Source organism: Penicillium daleae (genome assembly GCF_028827525.1).
Source record: "Penicillium daleae strain IBT 16125 chromosome Unknown utg000002l_segment0_segment0, whole genome shotgun sequence".
NCBI lineage: Eukaryota > Fungi > Ascomycota > Eurotiomycetes > Eurotiales > Aspergillaceae > Penicillium > Penicillium daleae.
Window position 1 is genome coordinate 3,976,197 of NW_026623150.1, and position 25,880 is coordinate 4,002,076.

At 50.8% G+C, this 25,880-nt stretch overlaps 8 protein-coding genes across 8 annotated transcripts; 6 read left to right on the forward strand and 2 right to left on the reverse strand.

Moving 5' to 3' along the window:
• Positions 1-875: 875 nt before the first annotated feature.
• On the forward strand, positions 876-2,668 carry N7458_002422 (uncharacterized protein; the record flags this gene model as incomplete). The annotated part of the gene is made up of 4 exons (XM_056905805.1): positions 876-986; positions 1,095-1,761; positions 1,845-2,233; positions 2,441-2,668. 4 exons carry the CDS (start codon positions 876-878, stop codon positions 2,666-2,668), a joined length of 1,395 nt encoding a protein of 464 aa, XP_056769912.1.
• A 516-nt stretch (positions 2,669-3,184) lies between these two features.
• N7458_002423 (uncharacterized protein) lies at positions 3,185-4,672 on the reverse strand (the record flags this gene model as incomplete). Its single annotated transcript, XM_056905806.1, has 2 exons — positions 3,185-4,504; positions 4,613-4,672. The coding sequence occupies 2 exons, from the start codon at positions 4,670-4,672 to the stop codon at positions 3,185-3,187; spliced, it is 1,380 nt and encodes a 459-aa protein (XP_056769913.1).
• A 2,677-nt stretch (positions 4,673-7,349) lies between these two features.
• Positions 7,350-10,619, forward strand: N7458_002424 (glutamine amidotransferase subunit DUG2; the record flags this gene model as incomplete). The annotated part of the gene is made up of 6 exons (XM_056905807.1): positions 7,350-7,574; positions 7,673-7,798; positions 7,853-7,984; positions 8,035-8,580; positions 8,641-8,827; positions 8,884-10,619. The coding sequence occupies 6 exons, from the start codon at positions 7,350-7,352 to the stop codon at positions 10,617-10,619; spliced, it is 2,952 nt and encodes a 983-aa protein (XP_056769914.1).
• A 1,306-nt stretch (positions 10,620-11,925) lies between these two features.
• Positions 11,926-13,233, forward strand: N7458_002425 (uncharacterized protein; the record flags this gene model as incomplete). Its single annotated transcript, XM_056905808.1, has 5 exons — positions 11,926-12,072; positions 12,140-12,503; positions 12,577-12,694; positions 12,754-12,818; positions 12,884-13,233. The coding sequence occupies 5 exons, from the start codon at positions 11,926-11,928 to the stop codon at positions 13,231-13,233; spliced, it is 1,044 nt and encodes a 347-aa protein (XP_056769915.1).
• A 2,364-nt stretch (positions 13,234-15,597) lies between these two features.
• N7458_002426 (branched-chain amino acid aminotransferase, cytosolic) lies at positions 15,598-17,015 on the reverse strand (the record flags this gene model as incomplete). Its single annotated transcript, XM_056905809.1, has 4 exons — positions 15,598-15,610; positions 15,672-16,370; positions 16,427-16,724; positions 16,781-17,015. The coding sequence occupies 4 exons, from the start codon at positions 17,013-17,015 to the stop codon at positions 15,598-15,600; spliced, it is 1,245 nt and encodes a 414-aa protein (XP_056769916.1).
• Positions 17,016-17,750: 735 nt separating this feature from the next.
• Positions 17,751-20,488, forward strand: N7458_002427 (putative protein kinase Scy1; the record flags this gene model as incomplete). The annotated part of the gene is made up of 2 exons (XM_056905810.1): positions 17,751-19,191; positions 19,242-20,488. 2 exons carry the CDS (start codon positions 17,751-17,753, stop codon positions 20,486-20,488), a joined length of 2,688 nt encoding a protein of 895 aa, XP_056769917.1.
• Positions 20,489-20,869: 381 nt separating this feature from the next.
• N7458_002428 (dipeptidyl-peptidase III) lies at positions 20,870-23,308 on the forward strand (the record flags this gene model as incomplete). The annotated part of the gene is made up of 4 exons (XM_056905811.1): positions 20,870-21,141; positions 21,242-22,121; positions 22,192-22,586; positions 22,621-23,308. 4 exons carry the CDS (start codon positions 20,870-20,872, stop codon positions 23,306-23,308), a joined length of 2,235 nt encoding a protein of 744 aa, XP_056769918.1.
• Positions 23,309-23,713: 405 nt separating this feature from the next.
• N7458_002429 (putative general stress response protein Whi2) lies at positions 23,714-25,447 on the forward strand (the record flags this gene model as incomplete). The annotated part of the gene is made up of 7 exons (XM_056905812.1): positions 23,714-23,737; positions 23,866-24,337; positions 24,406-24,442; positions 24,492-24,627; positions 24,697-25,046; positions 25,100-25,364; positions 25,427-25,447. Coding segments are annotated over 7 exons (1,305 nt in total), but the record flags the coding sequence as incomplete, so codon positions are not given.
• Between the last annotated feature and the right edge of the window lie 433 nt (positions 25,448-25,880).

The window sequence follows — 25,880 nt, forward strand, 5'->3', positions numbered from 1 at the left end:
TAAACATGTTAGCACCAGCCCCGCTGTCGGATGATTTATGCCGAGACTAGACAAGGTGCTCGCGGGGCATGGTTGCTAGCCTCGAATGGGGAGGATTACGAGTATCTCGTGGGGTATCTCCGTGAAGGCGTCTGTCGAAAGCATAGTATCTCGTTTAGCCGTAATGGCCCCACAAAAGACTAATATTTGAAGAAAGGATAAACGGTCTCGATGCGTCGGATTGTGGACGTGAACTGCTCATGGTTCTCGGGTCGTATAGATAGAGTCTATCCCTAGCGCAAAGGCCACCGAGATACAGACCCCCCGAATGGACACAACTTTCCCTTGCAATTACCACCTTCACTTATTTACAGCTCAGATCATCATTGAAGTCTTGTATTCACTTGGGAGATGATCAATCGAAGTGATAATGAACAGATTCGAGTTGAGTGGGGCCCGTAGCCCCAGATTTCTTCCTTTGCGGGGTTTGCGGGGGCCCATCTACAGTAGTGCCAAATATTCTGGACTTGCCCGGCCATAAGCCGATCTATTCCCATGTCTGAATACACAAGATGGCGATCTTCTCAAATTATACTCTCCAACAAGAGATTTGGGTATCTCCTGGAATGACTAGCGCCTGCTTCCCCTCACGAGCATCTCGGCACAGGATGTGCAGGTGTATATGTAGAGTATCGAATGCCCAAAATATAGACGCGGAGATTATATAGACAGACCATCCATTGGATTGGTATCTGTATCTTTTTCCCAGTCAAATTGTCACAGTTGCGGTTCATAACCTGGCAGCAACCAGCATGGCAGATAACAGTCTCTCCTCAACGACGCTCTGGCAAAATCGAAAATGCCTCTTCCTCTGCTGTCTTGTGTCCATGGCCAACATGCAGTATGGCTTCGACCTAGCAGCAGTAGGTTCGCTACAGGCAATGCCGGGGTTTCTCAAAGTATTCGGGTACGCATCACCGGGGAGTGAGACTGGCTATGCAATTGACGTGAGTACATACATACACCCATGTCCATTCATTCTCTATTTATCTAGCTACCGCTAGAACAAGTGATGATCCTATTCACACATACCTAACACTTCACCCGTAACACAGAGCACAGTCCAACAACTCATAACCTCCCTCCTAACCCTAGGCTCCTTCGTCTCCTCCCTCGTAGCAGGCGTCTTCTCAGCCTATCTCGGCCGCAAACCCGCCCTCTGGCTAGCCTGCATCGTCAACGCCATCGCCTGCGGCATCCAAATCGGCACGTCCACCGCAGGAGTACTCTACCTAGGCCGTCTGCTTCTCGGCTTCGCAAACGGGTTTCTCGTCACGTTTTCAAATATCTACACTGCAGAGGTAGCACCCGCACATATGCGCGGGGTGATGGTCGCGCTGTTCGCGTACTGGGTGAATATTGGGAGTATCATGGGTGCGGTGGTGGATAATAAGACGAAAGAGAGATTGGATGAGTTGTCGTATCGGATTCCGTTGGCTTGTTTGTATATTGTGCCGACGTTGCTTTTTGTCGCGTTGTTTTTTGTTCCTGAGAGTCCGAGGTGGTTGTTGCATCGCGGGAAAGAGCAGGAGGCGAGGAAAGCGCTTGAACAGCTTCGTGGCTCGAGCTATGCGAGTCTTTTGGCGGTTGGGGGTAATGAGAGTAGTGATGAGGGGGGTGTTGTGCCTACTTTGTTGGAGGTTGAGTGGGTAGAGATGATTAAGGGTGTTGAGGAGGAGAAGCGTGAGCAGGGAAGTGTTTCTGCGCTGGATATGTTCCGAGGTAAGAACGTCCCTTTCCCCCTATATCTCCTCGAATCAATACACTGGGAGAGAATGTTTATACTCATTTACTTATCATCTCAGGGCCTGACCTCCGCCGCACACTGCTCTGCTACGGCATGATCGGCTGCCAAACCGCCTCAGGCGTGTGGTTCCTCATCGGCTACCAAACATACTTCTTCACCGTCTGCGGTATAACCAAAGCCTTCGAATTCTCCATTATGAACACCTGCTTCGGCTTCTTCGGCGTCAACGTCGGCATGTACGCCATCAGCCAACTGCTTGGTCGACGATCCATCCTCATGCTCGGCGCCGTAGCCTGTGGCCTATGCCAACTAGCCACAGCCATCGCGGCCACCGTGAGTCCAGACACGTTGCCAACGGGTCAAACACTTGTAGCATTCACCGCTGTCTTTTTTTTCAGTTATAATGGCTGCGTTGGTGCGGCAAGTTACCCCGTAGCGACGGAATTGGTGAGTTCAAGGTTGAGGGCGTGGACGGTGGGCACGGCGACTTCGTTGGGGTATTTGTTGGCTTGGTTGGTCAATTTTTGTACCCCGTATTTTATTAATCCGGAGCATTTGAATTGGGTAAGTCTTTTCCCTTTGGAGACTGTAATGAGATAATGGTTTTGGTTCGGTTCCCGGGTTTCTGACGATGATTGCTATATGACATGGCAGGGCGCTCGATACGGTTATATCTGGGCTGCATCGAATCTCTGCTGCGTGGTATTCTTCTATTTCTTCATGCCGGAGATGAAAGGTCGATCTCTGGAGGAATTGGATGAGATCTTTGCGGCACGAGTGCCGACACGCAAATTCAAGTCGTATCAGACTGTGATTCGGGTGGCGGCTAGGATTGATGCGGCTAATGCTAAAGGTGCGAGTCAGCATATTGAGAAGGCTTAGAGGGGGGTTTCGCTGGGCCGATTGTGTAAAGCCGAATAGATACAAGGGAGATATACAAGAGAATTAGCAAGGCTGGAAGTTTACCGGTGATAATGCATATTTTTTTGCGTCTAGAGAAGAGAACTATATATCCGGGTTCGCATATTCGCCAGGCGCCGTTGTAATCGAAATAAGTAAGAGCGATGCTATGTAACGCCAAAACATGCTTGCTATAACCCAGACATAAAGATAAGAATGTTCGTTCAAAATTGTAGACATTGGAGAAAAGATTGTAAGTGGAGACGTGATGGTCATGTCGTTATCATCGGAGTTGGTGGGCCATATGGTAAGGCAGGGTATGTATCCCAGACGTTGTGCCCCTCTGAATTGTACAAAGAGAGCTGACGATATATACACATGCGTCCGCCAGCTCGTATCCACGATGCGTGCTGCTGGCGTAGAGTCGTCGTTTTATTTTGGTTCGTTTCGTTTCGTGGGAACGTAGATGTGATGTGTGTACTGTCGGTTAAGTAGTGATTATGCGGTAAACATGAGTCGCAAGCGACTCGGGCCTTTCTTCTTCTTCTCCTTGGGCCGCTTCTCCTTTTCAGAGATGCTTGTGCCAGCCTTAGAAGGTGCTTTGCTTGGTGCGTTGCTCGGTGCACGACTAGATGCCCGACTCGGTGCCTTTGTCGGCGCCTTGGATGATCGGACAAAGAACCCAGAGGGAGCTTTCGAAGCGGGAACAGGCTCAGGCTCTCTCCGGGAGCGACCACTGCGAGACTCGGCCGTGGTGTGAGCTCGGGAAGTGCGTGAGCGACGTGAGCGACGGGATGAGGCGACGGAGCCACCGTCATCGAATTTGAATCGCGGATCTCGTTGCGCGCGTGCGGTCGAGATATCAATGCCCGACATAGCTGCGGCCCGAGGTGTGATGAACTCGCCGTCAACAGAGGTGCCGACACTTTCGGCTTTCACATCGGCCACACCGCGTCGCCACATTTCGACCCGGCTGTCGGCTTCCATGTTCAGTTCCATCATTTCCTCCATTCTGATGGACTCTTCTTCTCCTCGCTCTGCATTGCCTGACTGGATCTTCTTGATGATCTTGTAGCCGCCAAACATGACCACAGTCACGCCAAGCCCGAGTCCGGCGGCAATGAGAAATTGCGGGCTGGATAAAAGGGCGAAGATAGTCGGCGCGGCCGACTTAAACGCAGAAAGCGCCGCGGGGGCCATCTTACTGGCTAGGTTACTGATTTCCGCCAAGGTCAGGGCAACGGCAGCCATGGCGTCCGGGTTCTTTTGGAGGTGGCTGATGGTAGCAGTAGCACTGTGTTGCACGCAGTGGGCCTCTTCGAGCAGCCACTGGGCACGGCTCACCAGGCCATCGAGTTGCTTCTGATCATCGACGTTGGGTTCCGGTGGGCTGTATCTCGACAGGGCAGCAGGGTGAGCTTCGCCATAGGCCAAGTCCATGTCGATCTGGGCATCTGATTTGGATCGAGCAGTCATTGGCCGAGCAGCTTCTCGAACTGTGAGTTCGTGGTGTGTATGGCGGCGGGGGAGACCTTGGCCAGGTCCATGATAAGACTCGGGCCTTCCCGTCGCAGAATGTAGGTCCTGTTCATAGCGTGACCTGGTTTGGTGGTGCTGACTGCGACTCGAATGATGTTGTGACCTGCTGCGGTGACTGCGCCGGGAAGCTACCGACGGCGAGTCATCGATCTGGTAAGTAGCCAGGGCCTTGAGGGCCTGCTGTTCTGCAATCTTGGCATTTCGCTCCGAGTTGAAGTGGGCCTTGCGCTCTTTATAAGCAGCCTTGGCTTGGTTGAAGACTCCAAATAGTTGTTTGCTCTGAATGGCACGCGTTAGAAAAGTTCAAATCATTGTATGATGGGGATGGGGTTCGATGAAGGTGTAGCCGGAGATTTGCATCTCGGCCGAAGGAAAAGAGAAGCTTACCGTGCTGACGACCTTGCCAGACTTGTCAATGACGGCGATCGTCTGGCCGAGCGGCGCCATCGCTAGCGATAGTCGTAGACGACTGGCGTCACACAGGAAGATCACTCATCAGAGAGCTTTGCGATCGACAGCAAAGGCGAGGGAGCGGTGTGAACCGCTAGTTCAACAAGGTTCCGTTAGTTAGAACGGAATTCCCGACAGATAGGGATTTCGATAGTTCGTGGGTTGATGTATGGGTATATGGTATATGGAATGTGGGATATAAAGAGAATAAGACAAAGATGGAGATGATTCAGGGGAACAGCTGCAGCCACCGTATTAAAGAAAATGAGTGACTTGGGGGGGGGGGGGTTTCAAAAGGACCAGGCAAAGACCAAATGCCCAAGATGATTAATCCGGTAACGTTAACCCCCAGTGAGCAAGATCGGCGAATAGGTCCGATCGTGGTGGACGAGACACGAGGAGACTTTTAAAGAATCATATATGGTTTGGTTGTCGGGGAAGAAAAATTCGATGCAGAATCGAAGGAGGCTGGGGTTGATGGCATCAGCGTGCAGGGGAGGTGCAGCGGTTGGGCAGAGCAGCGAACGGAGTTATGGTCTGTAGGGCAGAGAGTCACGGAGGATTGGGTTGGGTTGAGAGTGAAGCGAAGGCAGCAGCAAATCAAGACTCGGCCAGGGATCGATTGGAAGCTCACATTCGGGACAGGGTTGGGCGCGAACAAGTCGGAGTCGATTGGTGGGGGGATGGAGAGTTGACTTGGCCTCGGGTGATTAGCTGTAGCTTGGACGAAAGGATTCTACGAGAAATCCCATCAGAAGAAAAGTACCGGGTACAAGGCGACAGCTCAAAGGCCCAGCGGCTCCCCCGATGGCTGGGGAAACAGAAATAGAATCTATGGGAATAAGAGGAATACAAATAGAAAGAGGAGCCACTATGCTCAAGGGAGTATAGGTGAACAGAAATTGATATGAAAGAGTGATAATTTATGGAATGGATATTAAGAGAATGGGGCTAGAAGCACTGACCCGCCAATCGAGTCATAGTTTTCGTGAAATGATATTTGCAATAGGAATCTTTGTTACTTGTTTAGTTGAGTCTTCGGGTTCGCAGGCCGGCTCCCGCTCAAGAAGCGGTGACCCACGCTTGCTGATTGGTGGGGGAGTGTCACCGCCACTGTGGCTGGTGAACTGACCTCGGGGAAGGGCGGTGGACAATTGGCGGGCAGAACGGCCTATAATTAGCACCAGCCACACCAGCTGAACACTGGACACTGTGGCGGTGCCGCCGTCAGCTGGGGCTGGTCGGAATAATATTGAACCAGTACGTAATATGTACAACGGTCGTAGTCCAGACTACAGATACAGACATGGCTTTTGGTTCGTTATATTTAAACAATGCCCTCTCAATAAGATGGAAAATAGGCAGAGCCGCCATATTCATTGACACATTTCCATCAAGGCCATGACGCTATAGGAGGCCATCACTGTTGTACGACTCACTATCAAACAACTATTCGCTTGGCATACACAATGTTAGAATATTAGACATGGACCGGAATCCAAGATACCAGGATACCTGCAGGCTGATGAGAGCATCAAAGGTTGTCCCCCATCAAAAAGTGAAACGAGTTCTTGCTGTACTTTTAACGCCTAGGATTATTACTGCGGCTACTGCTACTCTAGGAAGTAGTACGTAAGTTAACTTTAATGTGCCAGCTCTTAATAAACACTTGGTTACAATCAGGGCACACACATTTTAGCCGCAGCTCCGTGTGGTCACGTCTCCTTATCTCCCCGAAAGCCCCTGCGCGTCTCTCTCATCGATCAAATGATCAAGGATCAACGGGTCGGTGTATCTGTCTTCAACTCCTCTCGGGTTTCCCTTCCTATGACCTCTAGGATTAATCCTCCGATCTGGCAATCTTCTAACCATCACGACTTTGATTGTCTTATTTTATCATTACTATCATCTCGATTCTATTTTGTAGAACAGCAATGATCCTATCTAAACGTCTCCTCCTGCTCTTATCCTAATCCTATCCACGATGACCGATTTAAGCAACCGTCGCACCCATCCACCACTAGCCAGACTACTCTGGGAACCTCAGTAAGTGACAAGCTTTCATAGTCAAATGCCTAATTACGACTACCTCAGCATGGACCGATCAGATCCTCATTCTCCAGTAGGGTGATCAAATGAGAAAATCTGGACAGGTGGGAAGCATGCGACCGTATGCAATTCACGGCGTGTGGCCCTCCTCCCCCTGCTGTATACACACCAGATATACCAGCAGAAAAGACAGTGATCCAAGGTCCCGACTTCGGAGACATTAACCTCCTACAGACAATAATACAAAATACTGACTGGAAATTCTTAAACCCCCCTTTTAGAACTATCTGCCAGGGGAATCCAAAAATTCATGCCAGGGGTGGTGAGTCGAATATTTGATCGATGGTGCAATGTTTTGTTCTTTATTTTCGGGGGGTGATGACTCGTCGTTGTTGCTGCTGTTTGTTCCCCGTTCCCGCACCGCCACTTCGATGATTCATTTCTGTCCGAACTCGGTTCTCTCACCACAGTCGTGGAACTCCATGCAATTGAACCCAACGCGGGACTTGATCGGATCATCGGTGCTGTCTGGCGTGGGAATTGTGTCCTTTATATAACTTCTTCATTCTCGTTTACTTCCATTTCGTTTCATTGAGGACTCCCGTGGCTGACAGTTCTCCCCGCGATGGACACAGTGGACTCGGGGAGCACATCGGAGGTCGAGGACCAGTCCAAGACTTGGGGCTCTGATGCTCGGACGCTTGTTCCACAGGCTGCGGACGATGCGAGCAGTGCCAATCCGCATAGTGACTGTGGCATCGGTCACCGCGTGTTGGCCAGCCGCTCGGTACTCGCTCTGGTCATTGACGAGGAGTGTGTGTTTGCGGGCTTGCAAGGCGGAGATATTGTGGTAAGTTGATTATACATCGACCCCTGAAATTTGAACTGCTGTCGATTTTGCCGGTCTTGAAATCTGTTGTTGTACATTATAGTCTGACTTATTGCTAGGCCTGGTCTCTGGATACCTATGAGCTGATTCTCTCAGTGCATGCCCACGAAGAGAGTGTGCTGGGTCTTTATCTCTCTGAGGATGGCAATCTTCTTTTCTCCAGTGGTGGCGACTCGGTAGTCAATGTGAGTCTATCAAATGACAAAATGCATGAAACAAAATTAATTCCTTCCGAACAGGTATGGTCTACAAGAACCTTTGAGCGTTTATACTCCATCTACTCTCACCATGACGTGGGCGACATCTTCTCTGTGGTCTATTCATCAAGCAACCAAACCATCTACTGCGGTGCTCAAAACACCAGTATCCAAGTAAGAAGTCTACCTTCCACCGAGTTCCCTCAATCTAACCTCAATGCTAGTGGTGCAACCTGTCAGAGGAGGGCTCGCTGAATCACACCGCCGCCGCTCATCCCTCCAAGCGCACCCATCGCTTCTTCGACTCCCGAGGTCCAGATGGAACCCGGGCTCCGCGATCATCAGACGGTGCCAGTGCCGTTTCAGAAGGTGGTCGCGTGCTCACCTTTAAGCGGGATCACCACAAGCTCTTCGCCCATCATGGCTATGTCTATTCGATGCTTCTGGTCAAAGGCTTGATTGAGTCCGCACCTGGTGAGGAGGCCCTGCTTACCGGTGCCGGAGATGGCGTTGTTAAGCTGTGGCGTTTGGGCCAGGAGCCTGGCGCCGCACCAACGCAAATTGCCAAATTGCAAAATGGTGACTCGGTGCTTTCAATTGCCGTGGAAGGATCGCTGCTCTACTGTGGTCTTGCGGGTGGTGCTCTCAACATTTGGAATCTCGACTCCCAACAGCTTGTGAAGCGGATTGTCCGGCATACTGGTGATCTGTGGGCTGTGCACGTTATCCAGGGCGTTGCTATCTGCGGTGATGCGACGGGAACAGTCAAGGTATGAAACTATCAGCAGGCCTTATATTCCTTCACGATTCACATTGCTGATTGATGTCAGAAATTCAACTCTCGGTTTGAAGAAGTGGGTGGCTGGACCGCGCACGAGGGTACCATGCTTGCCTCCGCATTTAGCCGGGCCAAGGATCGTCAGATCTATGCCACTGGTGGAAACGACAATAGCGTTGGCATTTGGGACTTGACGGAGTTCTTCCTCACCCAGGAAGAGCTGCCACCCATTAGCAACGGTAATTTCATTCATTATTTTATCATCACGGAACTCTTGCTGATAATATACGCACAGATGAAATGGTGAATAGTCTTGCCAAATTCGTCTCTTTCAAGACCATCTCTGCTAGCCCGAAGTTCACGGGTGAATGCAATCAAGGCGCTGCATTCCTCCGTCGACACTGCAACTATCTCGGCGCAAAGACAAAGTTGTTGACAACCGGGGCGGACACGAACCCCATTGTTTTTGCTCGGTTCAACGCGACTTCAACCGATAAAGTCGACAAGACGATTCTCTTCTATGGGCATTACGACGTCGTTGGAGCTGATACGAACCGTCCGAAATGGAAATCGGACCCTTACCAGCTGACTTCCATTAACGGTTTCCTTTACGGGCGTGGTGTGTCAGATAACAAAGGCCCCATCTTAGCATCACTTTATGCTGCGGCTGATCTTGCCCGCACCAAGTCTTTGCGTTGCAACGTCGTCTTCCTCATCGAGGGTGAAGAAGAGTCTGGCTCGCAGGGCTTCCACGAGACCGTGCGGGAACACAAGGCCGAGATCGGACCCGTGGACTGGATCCTGCTGGCGAACAGTTACTGGTTGGATGATTATAATCCCTGCCTCACTTATGGTCTACGTGGTGTGGTTCATGCCAATTTGGTCGTGACGAGTGACCATCCCGATCTTCATAGCGGTATCGATGGCAGTGCCTTACTCGACGAGCCGGTCAAGGATCTTTCCATCCTCGTGTCGACCCTGGTCGGACGCAAGGGCAAGATCAATCTCCCTGGCTTCCACGACCCAGTTCGACCCCTAACCGAGGCCGAACGAAAACGCTTCGAGGCTATTGCCGATATCCTACTTCCTCAGCACCCAGAGATCCCCGATAGCCAAGCCCTGATCAAATCGCTCATGTACCGCTGGCGCGAGCCATCTCTGACTGTGCACTCAATGGAAGTCCCCGGCAGCAAGAGCGGCACGACGACCATTGCCCGCCGAGCCAAAGCCAGCTTGTCCATTCGCATTGTGCCCGACCAGCAAGCAGACGAGGTAGCCGCCAACCTGACAGCCTTTGCACAGGAGCAATTCGATCTCCTCGATTCACAGAACGAACTCACCGTCGAGATCACTGGCAAGTCCGACGCGTGGCTTGGAGACCCAGACAATGAGATCTTTGCTACGCTCTCCGAGGCCATCACCGCCGCCTGGACACCCGACCAGCAAACCTCGAAACATCAATACCCCATCCCGCAACTCGCCCCCGGCCATACTGCCCCAACTTCCAAACCCACCGGCCCAGCCAGCCAACTTCTACGCAATAATTCCTCCGACAGTCTCGCCTCGCATGTCGACCGCGTAATCACTTCAACTACAACCTCTTCTGGTAAAGCAGCTGCTCGCAAACGCTCAACGCAAGGCACAGCCCCAGTCCCGACATCCAACACACTCGCCAAATCCACCTCCACTCCTTCCATGGAATCCACCACCCTTCCCATTCGAGCCAAGGCAGACTCAGAGACCGAATCGAACTCGTCCTCACCCTCACCTTCAGCCTCCAAGCAAGGAACCCCAGCTCTGCCTACCTCGTTGTCCGTGGCCGCCGTGAAACCCATTTTCATCCGCGAGGGTGGCTCTATCCCCACCATCCGGTTCTTGGAGAAAGAATTCTCCGCGCCAGCGGCGAACTTGCCATGTGGACAGGCTAGTGATAACGCGCATTTGGACAATGAGCGCATGCGTGTGGAGAATTTGTATAAGAGTCGGGAGATTTTCCGGTATGTTTTTGCGCACTTGGTCGATAAGACGTGATACTAGTGCGGACCCCCGGTGAAAAAAAAATTTCAAAAGCAAAGACGAGATAAAAGAGGGCTCAATCGGGATGTGTTTTGGCATTTACGTGGTGCTCGGGTATTACTTGTGCTTTGTTTGTTGTGTTACGTGTTTGGAATTTGGACTTGCATTTCTCTCGTGTAAAGTATCGCCTGCTACTTGCATAGCATTGATGTTTCTTCAGATTTGATGATGGTTTTGTTGTATTCTACTATCAAGGTTCAATTGTGACCTGGACTCGGTTCCGTCTCGGGTGCATCCACAAGACCATACTCACATCCTTGTACTGTTCTACTGCCTCCTTTAAAGGCTATCCAAGCGCAATTCTAGAGGAATCTGTCACATCTAACCAGATACCAGCGTTCTTCAAACAATTACGCGGTCAGCTGGCTAGAGAAGAGAGTTGATCTCTCACAGGTACCTTTGACAGCTCGACACCCCAAGTCTTGACAGCTCGTGCGAAGGCTCCGTGCACTGCCGATCATCAAGAATCCAACAGTAGGCCTAGACCCATCATTTGGAAGAAGGTAACCCTCAATAACAGCTAATTGCTTGTTTCTGCAGACTCGGATACTCCTCGGGTGGAGCCAAAACGAGCCAAAAGGACGCAGTATTATAATTCGTCTATCCCTTGGATGAACAATTCGATCGAGAATCGATCGGACCTATCAGCACACAAGCATCAAATTTTCAGGGGCCAGACGATGCAAGTCCGGCACACCGCGACACTTCCCCGCGGGTGGTCCCTCTTTGACAGTTGATCTGTCGAATGCACGGACTTGGTGATCCAGCAACAATTGTACCAGAGACCATGTCCGTGGGTTGGGAAGGGCTTCGTGTCAGCGCCACCACCGACGCCTCATTCAAGTTAAAACCGTTGCAAAAGTTCCAATGCGACGGGAGAAGAATGGCATTATTGGGTCCATTGCAGGTCGGTGCAGACTGAGGCGGTATAAAGTGCTGGAAAGGGAAAGGACTGACGGATTTGATGAGATAGCTTGGACGTTGCCCCCTCCCCCGGTTTCATCATCGTGCTCGCTTGCGCTTGATATGAAGAGTCGGAATACGACCCGCGACAGCTCACAACGGTTTGTTTTTGTCCCCTAGAATTGCCTCGGTGCTCTCCCTTTGCGAGGTTCTTTTGACAGCGTCATTATGTATTTGTATCCTGGGGATGCCCTTTTCTGATCTCACGGATTTCTAGCAATGCAGGAAGCTCATAATCGGGCGATACTAAGCAATATTTTGTACAAATTCTCTAAAACATCCTCCATCATCTGCGAAAATGTTGGCTGGCAAAGGTATTCGTGCTATCGCGGTGATGTGGGCAATGACCGCTATCTCCTTCATTCTGGTTCCCCTTCGACTCTATACTCGAATCTACATTGTCAAAGCATTGGGGGTGGATGATCACGTATTCAATCTGGCATGGGTAAGTTGAACATTGGCCTCTAAAAGATACAGACTACAGGGCAAAAAAGGGACTCACATACCTACAGGTGTTCCTGTTGCTATACACCATCTTCATGACAATATCAGGTTATTATGGCTTCGGTCAATCTATAACCACCCTTGAGATGGACATGGCTGTCAAGGCCATATATAACGAGATGATCGGACAGACCTTTGCAGTCCTCGGGATGGCTATTGCAAAGATATCTCTGGGCATCTTTCTACTCCGCATCGTTGTCAAGCAGTGGCATCGTATCTCCATCTGGATATCCATGGTCAGTCTTGCAATTGTATCGGTAATGACTGCAATACTCTTTTGGATTCAGAAGCTCCCATCGGAGTCTATTTATGATCCTCGCGTCCCGGGCCGCCTTGTTGTTAAGGTGACACCGTTTTCTATCTTGCTTGGATGTGAGCCTCCCCTTGTCTTGCGTGACCCTCTGCACTGTCAATGTGGTTTGTCTAATATCATTTTGTTTATCAGCTTGGTGCGCCGCCGTGGACTTTTACTTTGCACTGCTTCCATGGATTTTCATCTGGAAGCTCAATATGAAGTTCAAGGAGAAGATGTCGATTGCAATCAGTTTGAGCCTGGGATTCATGTAAGGTTTCCTTCTCATGTTTCCCATTACGGGAAAACTGACCTTGATCTTTTTCATAGAGCCTGCGTCTGTGGTATCATCAGGACTGTGGATTTGGGTGGACTAAATAGTTCGAACTATACTCGTATGACACGTCTCCTTTCGCAACATATTCGATGAAATTCACTAACATCCACCGGTATGCTTTAGTGGACACCGTCGACTTGATCATTTGGTCAGCAGTCGAGCTTGCCGTCACCCTAATCTGCGTTGGAATCCCTACCGTCCGCCCCCTCTATCGTGTCATCGTCCATGGATCAAATCTGGAAGACTCCGAGGGCGGATACGTCAAGCATAACAACTCTGATAAATCGTCCCATGTTCACATGCAAAATATGGCCAAGGGTAATACGGCTTTCAGAGCCAAAGACGAGGGTACTACCGAATTGTATATCTCTCGTAATAACCACAGTGACGAGGAAGTGCTGGTTGGGCAGAATAATAGAACGAAACGTGGGATTCGCGTGCGAGAAGAGGTACGAGTGGAGACGAATTATTGAAACGGTATACCCAGGCACTTTTCAGATTTTACTGCTCCTACTTCAGTCTGTGGGGCAATTGTGGCTTCTTGATGAATTGTTTCATTGGTCAGACCTTACGATGCAATTGAAGGTGGAATTTAGTATCAAAAGAAGCAGATCACCAGCTCAGAGGATCAGTTACTATGGCTGCTTAGCTACCAAAATCTAGCAAGCATGATACTGTAAAATGGTTCCATATACAGTGCGCTTTCTTCATTGAGGAGGACATTTAAGTCTTCTCATGGTGAACTCGTTAGCGTGGGACGAAGTCACGGCATCTATGGAGCCAGGTTCCAGTACAGCATTAGATTATTAGGTACCGTAGGTCTCCCAGGAGTATACTGTAATTACAACCAAGGCTATTCTGAATGGTTAAAGGTGAAATGACCGTAACGTCATAGACAAGTTGAACTTGAGAATCTGAAAAAGGCAGCATTACCACCTTCATACGCCTCGTCAACAATTTTCCCAATTCAAGCTGCATATCGAAACTCCCCGAACAGCATCCCCTCGAATACCCAAATCTCAAAATGCTGCGACGCCGAACATTACCCCGTAGACTGACTCGTTCTTCGAACCGTTTCTCTGACGATCGGAAAGAGATTTGCACTCTTCTTGAAAAGGAAGTGTCGGTGACTAGCCAGACAGTTGGCGGGAAACGGAATATCACTCGTTATAGTACCAAAATGAAGAGATCTGTTCGAAGAGGACAGCGCACACTCAAAGGTATTTACGGCAACATGCCGTTCATCGGTCATGTCCTTCTTCAGATTACAAGGAATGAACGCATGACAATCTACTCTTTGAATGGTGACCTCCCGGCAAGGGTCAAGTATATTTCCCTTGTCGATCATGTTTGTCTCTCAGCTGCAAAAAGGCTCTTCTGTCAATATAAGGTCTTCGCCAAGGACAATTCAATGCTTCCTCCACAACCAACCGACCATCGTCTTCCTCTTTCATTCGTCAATAGTGAAGATAAGCTAGGAAATCAACTCCTTGTCCGACTTGAAAATTCCCAGTGGAAATACTGCGTCGAATGTGCGTTGCTCAAACCACGAAAGACATTTACGTCAGACAAACCCAAGGCACCAAGTCCGAAGAGGCATTGCACACGTTATGATGGCATAATTGAATTATGTCCATATCTTCCCCTGACTCGTCAAGATAAAAAAAATTTGTTCCATCTTCTCCAGTCCCCGATCACAACTCCAAGGCTCCGGTATGGTTGTTATGGCCTTAAACTTGACGGAGAGGCGCCCGACGGTCATCTCTGTTCATTCCTCTCAAACTCAGGTCGTAAGATAGAGATTTATACTAAAATGTCCATCTCTACTATGGGCTCCTTGGCGTTTTTGAATTTGGAAGTTTGGTATTTCATGCGTCCGCTGGCGATCCTTTCCTCGCAGCTACGCCTGTCTTCGCACGTCCTCATCTGGATCTGATACCTCTTGTTCACACCAGAGGAGACTATACACGATGCTACAATTGCATTTCTCCCGTTTGGAGAGAACCAAGATTTGCCAGAGGTGCTGATACAGTGTCTTTCTATGTTTTCGGTCTCTGGGGCCCACCGACGAGTCGGTGGATCTTTTTTGGTATGGCCGCTGTCGTGAACCGGGGAATAGGTCTGGGGTGAGCAAAATCAGTATCGTTGTGCCAGTTCCCACAGTTGAAAATGTCTGCTAAGTCCTGCCAGATCAAAATCACAAGGTTTGAGGAATGGGTCCACAATTTGGCACAGCCGGTTGGAAGATTACTCGTCACGGTTTCATTCAGGAGCTAAAGCATCATCAGCTCAGGCAACTCCACCAGTGTTCATCAAATGGTTCGGGAGCCAATACAAAGCCATATAGAAACAGAAAGACGGAGCAACTCCTTTTCAATCTCGATTCGCCTCGGGGGTTGTTCGTCATCTAGGAACCCTCATGTATAACATAGTATAGGAGTATGTAGTAAATGTTTGCCCTTACTTTCATCTCGTCTTGTGATTGTTGGCTAGATGTCTCTTGATAGCGCCAAGAAAGAACGTAGGGTTCTGTCAATATCTAGCTTGTATTGCATGTTCATTATTGCACAGCCTCATCGGCTCCAAAACGCGACGGGCTATGCAGCTTGTATTAAGAACCCGAAATGAATAGAGAAGACTGCCCTTTTCAGACATCTTCAAACCCCCAATCCGAAGATTTTATGTTAAGCCTTCAAAGGCTTTGTATACCAAACAATGCCTGAGAACAATATCAAATGCGATACGATAAATGAATAGACCCCGGTAGGGCCATTGGCGCGGTATCAAAAGTATATCCCAACCCGGTCTTCGTCTCTATGAGTGTATCCCATCTACATTTAAATCTCGTAACTGTCGGACTTGTCAGCATCCATAGCCTTCATGCCATCTCATTCCTCAGAATCAAACTTACCTCCAGGAGTGCGGCTCATCACCGTACTGGATACCCTCGATCCAGTTCTTCATCTGGAGGGCAATCTCACCAGCCTCCTCGTGCTCCTTCAGGCCACAGTCCACGAGCTTGCCGCGGTAGCTGATGCTGCGCACCGGACTGACGATGGCTGCGGTGCCAGCACCGAAGACCTCGATCAGACGGCCCTCCTCAGCGGCCTGGGCAACATCAGCCATGCGGATCTTGCGCTCGGAGATCTCCCAGCCCTTAGGAGCGAGACGCTCTCGGGCAAGGGTGAGGACGGAGTCACGGGTGACACCCTCAAGGATGGTGCCATCAAGAGGAGCAGTGATCAGCTCGTTCTTTCCGGTCTCCTTGTTCTTGATGGCAATGAACAGGTTCATGGTGCCAACCTCGGTCACGTACTCCTCCTCGCCAAAGAGCCACAAGTTCTGCTGGAAGCCACGAGAGGCAGCCTCGAGCTGAGGCAGAATGCAAGGAGCATAGTTGGCACCGAGCTTCTTGTCACCAACACCGCCGGGCCAGGCACGAACGGCATAATCAGTGGCCTCGAGGGAGATGGCCTTGAAACCGGTAGGGTAGTAAGGGCCCACGGGGCTAGCAATGACGAACAGAAGGGCAGATCCGGGAGGGCCGACACCCAAAGTCTTTTGAGTACCGATCATGGTAGGGCGCAGGTACAAAGAGTAGCCACGAGCACTGACAGATCACAATTAGTCGGGGATGTCCACAAGAAGATGGTAACTGATGCTCACTCTGGAATGAAACGGTCGTCCACCTTCACAAACTCTCCAATAAGCTTGATCAGGGCCTCGCCGTCGAAAGTCGGGAGAGCAATGCGCGCAGACGACTTGTTCAGGCGTTCCATGTTCTTGTTAGGACGGAACAACCGGGTTCCTCCGTTCTTATCCTTGTATGCCTTCATTCCCTCGAAACACTCGAAAGCGTAGTGGAAGACGCAGGTGGAGGGGTCCAGGCTGAGGTTCTGGTAGGGGACAATGCGAGGGGAGTGCCAGCCATCGGTAGCGGTCCACTCAACTGTAAGCATATGATCTAGATCACCATTCAATTAGCGGGCTTATCCAGCATCGAAAAAAAGCCAATCTTACCGGTGAAGGTCTTTCCAAAGACCAGTTCCTTAGGCGGCGTCAGCTCCTTAGGAGTTGTGGTCTTGGTGATGGACAGCTTCGAGGCATCCAGAGCAGCAAGCTGAGAAGCGGCCGAAGCCGTGACGGCGAAGTTTCTTTGCCATAGGCGCTGGGATGCGAAGGTCTGTGAAGCCAGGCGAGGGGTCGCAAGGCCAGTGAGTGCCTTCCGGCGAGTCAATTGCTGAAGGGACTTCATTGTTGGATGAAGGGTGTCAGCCAAAGCAGTGATTTGGGGAGGGGGGGAAATAGTAAGAGCGACGCAGACGGAATTTAAATGCGCGATGACTACTCCGCACGGCACTTTCTGCGGAGGACAAGCACCACTCCCCGGCGCGCCCTACGGTGAGATTCGGCTTCACCGCCCGGTCTTTGAGTGCTGATAAGTAATGACTCAAACGCGCCCGCATATCCGGTTGCACCAATCAGAAACCTTCAATTCGAGGGCCCCGCCGATTTCGGATCAGTTGGAGGCCTGATCTTTCAGTCAGCAATCGAATTCGCCGATGCAAAGCGAGGAATCACCTGACCGGATATTGTAGGTCGTTCGGATTCTTGACAATTCAGGTTAGGCTCGTTCTTCGGGGCAGTTGCAGTAGGACAACTGGACAGCTGGACAGCTGGACAGCTGGCGATGACGGCACGTGACCCCACCCGCGATAGGAACATTGTTATCGCAGTCCCGTTGGAGCTTCGAGTGTTTCGGAGGTGCCATTGTCCCTCGGTCGGCCATTGAAGTTCTTGCTGCACTTGCAGAGCTCCAATCAACGCCCAAGAAGGTCGTTGCTCCCTGAATCGCATCATCCACCGGCCCAGATTAAGCCATGCCTCTCGCCGCGACCCGACCAATCACCACATCGTGAATCGCTTCAACGTTGCCTGACACAGCTCGGTCTTGGATGACGGACACTCCCTCGGTCCATCCTCGCCCAATATGTTCTCCAACGCGCTAAAGTCGTTCAGCTCCAACATCTCTGCAAATTACCAGATCTCACCACATCCTACCGTCTACTCTGGCCCCTGGAAAATCCACGATGCAAAGAAAAAGTCCACGGGCACCGCGGCATCTGTGTTCATCTTCGATCGCAAGGTTCTAGAGCCGCGATCTAGTGGACTCGGGCGCTCGGGATCGTCTTCGAAGAAGCTACAGGATGATGTGATTGAGCGGCTAAAGCGGGAAGCCAGCAACTTGGCTCGTCTGAGGCACCCGTCTATTCTACAAGTGCTGGAACCAGTGGAAGAAACACGCAATGGCGGCCTGATGTTCGCAACGGAGCACTTGACGGCCTCTTTATCAGGATTACTGCTGGATAAAAATGAGCAGGAGGGCGCATCAGGCTCCGGTGCGCGAGGCAGTCGGTACATGGTCCAGGAGGCCGATGGCACGCGAAGACGCCGGGATCTGGAAATCGATGAATTAGAAATTCAAAAGGGATTGCTACAGGTCGCAAAGGGTCTAGAGTTTCTCCACGAGTCTGCTGGCTTGGTACATGGAAATTTGAACCCAGACGCCATCTATATCAACTCCAAGTCTGATTGGAAGATCTCCGGCCTCGGGTTTGCTGGACCTCCTGATTCCTCGGAGACCCGATCGACACTCCCGCCGTTGGCTGTCTCTGAAGTCCTTTATCAGGACCCCAGACTGCCTCCTTCTGTACAGCTCAACATGGATTACACCTCACCGGACTTTGCTTTGGACTCGAACGTGTCAGCGGCTGCAGATCTTTTTTCCTTGGGACTGATAATCATTGCCCTCTACAACTCGCCCCATGTATCTCCCCTCCAAACGCATGCAAACTTGACGACATACAAGAAGCTATTGAGCTCCCCATCGACTACACCCTCTCAGAACAATAATTTCCTTTGCTCTCAACCCATCCCTCGTGATGTTTTGTCTCATGTCTTGCCCCGACTGATTACCCGAAGGCCGGCGCAGCGCATGAATGCTCGAGAATTCCAGCAGTCTCAGTACTTTGATAATGTTTTGGTGTCCACAATTCGTTTCCTAGAGTCCTTGCCGACTAAGAATGCGAATGAGAAATCCCAATTCCTTCGCGGGCTACAACGCGTTCTGCCGGACTTTCCGGCATCGGTGTTGGAGAGGAAATTATTGGGGGCCTTGCTGGATGAAATGAAAGACCGCGAACTTCTTCCTTTGATTTTGCAGAACGTCTTTGGAATCCTGCAACGGATCCCTAGTGGGCGTCGTGCCTTGCCCGAGAAGATCATTCCTGGCCTCAAAGAGGTGTTTGGTACGGGAGCGGGCAAATCAGGAGCTCACGAACGGGACTCCAAGAAAGATGCAGGTCTCATGGTCGTATTGGAAAATATGAAACTCATTGCCGACAATTGCTCAGGCATAGAATTTAAAGATGGTAAGACATTACAAAGAAAGCCGACTATACATTGCTAATTTATGTCCTAGACATACTACCTTTGATCCGCCTGGGCATGGACTCACCCACCCACTCCTTGGTCGATGCCTCTCTCAAATGCCTCCCGATCATGCTTCCGGTTCTTGATTTTAGCACTGTGAAAAATGAGGTGTTCCCTCCAATTGCCACCACTTTTAGTCGCACTAGCAGCCTTGCTATCAAAGTTCGTGGCCTAGAGTCTTTCGCTATCCTCTGTGGTGGCTCTGTAAACGACTCGGATGTTCTGGATGATGACCTCAACGGTACCGTTCAATCAAAACAAACCACCAAGTCATCCATTCTAGACAAGTATACAATTCAAGAGAAGGTTGTGCCGTCCCTCAAAGCCATCAAAACGAAGGAACCCTCAGTCATGATGGCCGCCTTGAAAGTCTTCCGACAAGTCGGAAAGGTTGCAGACACAGACTTTCTCGCTCTCGAAGTCTTGCCTGTTCTCTGGGGCTTCAGTCTCGGTCCCTTGTTGAACCTCCAACAATTCAACGAGTTTATGACATTGATCAAATCCCTCTCTGCTAAAATTGAAAAGGAGCAGACAAGGAAGCTCCAGGAGCTTTCCTCCGGGGCTGATTCAGGGGGATTCCAGGCTACCGCTAACAGCTTCTCACAATCTGCCACGGATCTCACTTCTCCCGATACCGACGGGGCCAGAAACAACTTTGAGCGCCTTGTGCTAGGAAAGAACGCTGCAGCCACTAATGGCAAAGATGTCGATCTTTGGGGTGGTATGGACGATGCCCAGCCCGTTGCATCCAACCGACCAAGCATGTCGCCCGGCTTGTCATGGTCCACCAATAATGCCGCTGGCTCAGGTCAAACCTCATCTAGCCAACTCGGTTTCCGGTCCATTACACCAGATCAGAAACTTGGCTCCTTCCCATCTCTGGAGCCTGCACGACAAACGTCTCCTTCGATCTCGTCGTTCCCAGCTATGCAGCCATCTTCGCCGACTTGGGGGGTTCAATCCCAAGGAGCGAACAGGCCTAGCCCATCTATGGCATCGTTGTCTGGCCTAGCCGCCAATGCCCCAATGTCAAGACCAACATCGTTGTCCCAACAAGCCTCCAATTATTCCTCCTTCTCTATTCCGCCTCCACCAGGTGGAATGGGTGCTGCCAATGCGATGAGATCACCATCGTTGAATATGAACACGACACCGGCGCCATTCGCAAGTCAACCCCAACCCCAGCCCCAGGTTCCCCAAAAACAAGGGTTAGCCAAATACGAGAGCTTGTTGTGAAAGTTGTCGCGTGTTCCTTATATCGATGAAACCCCGATGTGGCTAGCTCTTGTTTATACCCATTTGCGTGCTATTTGCTAGCGTAGCAAATATATAGAACCATTTTGCAATGAAGCAGCATAACATTCTTGATTTAAAGACAGCGCCTAGTATAATTTTGACTGTAGATACAAGTATGACTCCATTGTACGCCACCGAACCAATCCATCTCCAACAGACTAACAGTCGGCAAAACTGTATGGAGCTAGTGGAGCCAAAGCCAGGTCGGGCCAGGCGCGTAGCGTCGGCTGGCGGGCGGAGCCTTTAATGATTGGCAAGCCCAAGCCCGTCTCTCGATGTCATCGTCATAGGTCGCAGCTACCTTGACCCCTCGAAGCCTCCATGCACTCATTGCGTGGCATTGCGCCGCGTTTGCTTACCCGGAGCTCCGTCCTACCTCCGCTACCCCTCAATCATCGTCTTGCATACCGATTGCCCGCGCTTCGCTCTCCATTTTCCATCTCCCACTCCCTTCGATCATTCATCATGGACGAGAACGTGAAACAACACTATCTGGCTGACTCGCCGCCTAGCGTGGTCCGTCTGGAAATCAAGTCGCACTTTGATACTCTTAAAGATGAGAGTCTTCGGAGATACGCCCACTACATGAGCAGGTAGAGTGTTCCCCTTGAGCTGCATGGGCGCACCTCGCGCAGCCCGAGTTCTCCACGAGCACGCGACAATGAGTTGACTGAAAGGTTGTGATGTATATAGGGCCGCATTTGAAGGCACTCGTGTGACTCTGCGCCAGGTCTCCCCCGAGTCGGAACCTATCTACGATCTTATTCTCGCCCTCCACAAAACCTGCAATGGCGATTGGAACAGTCTGGCCCAAAAGACTCAGGTCAGCGAGGAACACCTCCGCTTCTTCCTCGAATATGCTGCCCAGTTCCTGGGTAACTGCGGTAACTACAAAGGCTTTGGTGACTCCAAGTTCATTCCTCGGATCCCAGCCTCCGCCTTTGAAGCTCTGGCGTCGAGCACGCCGGAGACCAAAGAGGCTTTCCAAAAGGCAAACAGCACTGGCGGTGGTATTTACGAGACTAGCGAGCAGTCTTTGATGCATCTGGGCTACCCTACCGCTGGCCATATGACTACCTACTACCCTGACTCGCCCACAATCACCAAGGATGAAATCACAGCTGTGGGCGACTTGATGGAGAAGAAGGGCCTGGCCTTGGAGAATACTAGAATCCGCAAGACGGCCTCTGGAGACTTTGAACTCTTAATTGCATCTGGAGTCACCAATCCTCCAGTGAGAGATCGCGATCTCGGCGGGACCCATACTTTCGAGCTTGCGGGAGCTCTCAAGGGCAAGACTCTTCGTCTGGTCTTTGGAGACTACCTGGAGGAGATGGCCAAGATTGCACACAACATCAAGCTTGCTGAGCGTAACGCGGCCAACGATAATCAGAAGAAGATGCTAGACGCATATGCTCTTTCGTTTGGTGCTGGCTCCATTGAAGCATTCAAGGAGAGCCAGCGTGTTTGGGTTAAGGACCAAAAGCCTGCTTTGGAGACGAACTTGGGATTCGTCGAGACGTACCGTGATCCACATGGTGTGCGTGGAGAGTGGGAGGGCTTTGTCGCTCTGGTATGGTCATCATATTTCTCGCTATTGTATCACTTGTTTACAGACACTAATTTTTCTTTCCTTTTTCTAGGTGAACCTGGAGCGTACTCGGGCATTTGGTGCTCTAGTGGACAGTGCTGAGAGCATGATCCCCAAGCTCCCCTGGGGTACAGACTTCGAGAAGGATCACTTCCTCAGCCCTGACTTTACCTCCCTGGAAGTTCTAAGCTTTGCTTGCTCTGGTCTTCCCGCTGGTATTAATCTTCCCAACTACGACGACATCCGCCAGAACCTTGGCTTCAAGAATGTCTCCCTTGGCAATGTTCTGAGCGCAAAGGCTCCGAACGAGCCCATTCCTTTCATTGCTGAGAAGGACCTGGAGCTTTTCCGCCGCTACCGTGATCCTGCCTTTGAAGTTCAGGTCGGTATCCATGAGCTTCTGGGCCACGGTACCGGCAAACTTCTGCAGGAAACTGCTCCGGGAGAGTACAACTTTGATATCTCCAACCCCTCCTATTAGCCCCGTGACTGGCAAGCCTGTGTCAACCTGGTACAAGCCTGGTCAGACCTGGAGTTCGGTATTCGGCGCCATCGCCTCTTCATATGAAGAGTGCCGTGCCGAGTGTGTTGCCATGGCCTTGGGCTGTGACTTTGAGATTCTCAAGATCTTCGGCTTCGGCGATGGCAAAGAGGACATGGCCAATGAGGCTGGTGACGTTCTCTATGCTGCCTACCTGCAGATGGCTCGTGCCGGTCTGGTCGCTCTGGAATTCTGGGATCCCAAGACCCAGAAGTGGGGTCAAGCTCATATGCAAGCTCGATACAGCATCCTGCGCACATTCCTCGGTGCTGGCGAGGACTTTGTCAAGCTGTCCTACACTAAGGAAGATCTGTCGGATCTGGAGATCCTCCTGGATCGCTCTAAGATTCTGAGCCACGGTCGGCCTGCTGTTGAGAAGTACCTACAGAAGCTGCACATTTACAAGAGCACGGCCGATGTCGAGTCTGGCAAAGCCATGTATGACGAGATCACCTCAGTCGACAGCTGGTGGGGAACGCAGGTGCGCGAGGTTGTTCTTAAGAACAAGGTGCCTCGCAAGGTGTTTGTGCAGGCCAACACTATTCTGGAGGGAGGCAAGGTGACTCTGAAGGAATATGAGCCTACTCTGGAAGGAATTATCCAAAGCTTCGTGGATCGCAAGGTGTAAAAGTAAAGCACTTGAGCGTCGAGGATAAATAGTAGCCAAGACAACCAACATAGTTAGCATAGCACATCAATCATGATAAATACCCATCGACGACACCGATTTGATTTACTGTGAGTCAACACTCAATATTCTTCAATTCATAGATTTCCTTATTCGATACAGAAATAAAAGAATATAACTTAAAGTGTAGCTGGGGTAGAAGAGAAGGTCAAGTGCGGTCTGTCTGCTTACCGCCGACGTGATCGAGTGGTCTGCTTAAGCGCCCATCCGTCTTCACCTCCTCTTCTCAGATCGCCAGCTCCTCGGTTTGCCAGCTTTCCACCAAAGTCCCACTGCAGTTTCAACAACCGACCTAATCGGCCGTTCATACAATCCAAGTTGCTCCTAATATAATACATCTCGCAGACGCGGGCTTCCATCCCGGCGATCGTGAGTCTCCTAATCGACAACAAAGCGGACCCTTAAGGACGCAAGTCCGGAAGCCATCAGACCAGCCGCCTTGTCGCGATTGGGTCTGATCTGACGACCACATCGTGTCGGACAAAACACACACTCAGCACCCATCAACCACGGCGCGCCCGCGTTCTCCAACGGACTCCCTCGAGGAGGACGACAACTACACAGCTCCCCCACCGCACTCGCCCTCCCAAGCATCTGCCTCGAGCTCCGCGTCCGTCAGCCCTCCACCTTTCTCCTCCCTCTTCGCCTCGACCGAGTCTAGTCGCCCTAAACTTACCGAGTCTCCCGGTCCCGCTTATCTTCCAGCCTTTGCGCCGCCGCCACTCGTCGAGGAGCCTCTCGATTCGGCCCCTTCGTCGGCGGTTGTCGCAGACACCAAAGCATCCTTCTCCGATCCTAAGGGGGACGGGCTTGGCAAGAGTACCGACGACGGGGAACCGCCGCCGCCGTATACAGAAGGCTACAGTCCACTTGAATCATTTACATACACGATGGCTGCGGCAGGAGGTGCTTCAAGCATCATCACTCAGGTCCAGCAGGGTGGTGGACCGCCCATCAACACGCTTGGAGGTACGTGCCATTTTGATGTGGGGAGTTGCGCGACAAGCCGCCAAACTGACTTGTCCTTTCGCATACAGATATTGGTGGTGATGAACATATCACGCTAGATCTCCGGTAAGCTATTCGTCTACTGCCTCTGATATGGTGCTAACGACATGGATAGGGGTACCCGGTTCACACTGTCAAGAGATGAGCTTTTGACACTACCAGAATTCGTCTTGCTCTCCTTGTTTCCCAATGGCCTTCTTCCAGATGGCCACATGGGTGGATTCCACGAGGGCGACATTTACCCCGTTGACGTAAGCGCAATCGCAATCGCAAGGCCGTGAGCTGTTTGAATATCAATGAACGCGTCTGACAGCTTGCAGTATGACCCGGCATCTCTTCAGTTCATGCTAGACTTCTTCCGATCTGTTGCGCAGTCCATTCCCTCGTCACTGCCTTCTGCATCCACATCTCCTGACCTAGACGTTCCCGATGTCATGCAAAACCCGGCACGAGACATGCTTCAGGATCGCGCTGGAATTATCGTTCTTCGCGAGGACCTCGACTTCTATGTTATCCCGCCACGCCAAGACATTGGCCATGATGAAATGCTTGAAGTCAAGCGTGCTGCTGGCCGAGCTCTGCTGAAGCAGGATGGCATTTTCTCCGGCCTGCGCAAGAGCGAGGAGGTTGGCTCAACTGAACAGCACCTCATTGAGATGCTAACGGCAGGGTGAGCTTACTTTGCATTCCTTCAAATATGTGAATGGTTACTAATTTGACCAGCGGGTTTGATCGTGAGGATCATTGGGGGCACCGCGCCGCAGAGCCTAACAAGGCGGTGATCTGCAGTCTGGCTTTGGCTAAGCTTCGGACCGACATCCGTGGCGATCTTTCCAACAACAGTTCTGTTGGTATGGCTCAAAAGCTTCTGCTATTCTGGCGAAAGCCTGCTCGTCGCTGCTGGTGGGAGGGTGTGGACCTTGACAACGTTGAGGGTGTTGAGGGTCAGGTTAAGGTCTGGATCCGGAGGGTGTGGACCCTCGAAATGGTGAGTTTCTTGATTCTTAAAATCCATACTAAGGGTTTAGATGGCTAATGCTTTCATGACAGAGTGTTATTGGGCTGCGGTGATCTCGTCTATTTTGTTTTCTCATTTTTACTTTTTCTTCTGCTGCATCTGTACCTATACCCAGATCCACTGGCTCGTCGCCAACACGTTTTGTCGTCCCTCATTCTCACAACCTTGAAACACGAGTGATTATTATTTCAAAGAGTCTTTAGTCTTATATTCGTCAGCAGCCGGGCTGGCACTGCAGATTGGTGTTTATGTTACAGTAGTTATTTGTCTATATTGTTTGTACTGCTATCCACAGCTTACCTATGCTGCGAGATGTGGATCAATGATGCGAGCCCGATAAAATTGAAATTATCCATATATCTCATTTGCTTCTTCTAAGACCATCATTTTGTATTCTCAATAGACCAATAATGATATCCAAGTATAACCAAGCCTCAGGGTTCCTGCCTCAGGCAGCACGGATACTCTCACGTGACCGTGGAATGG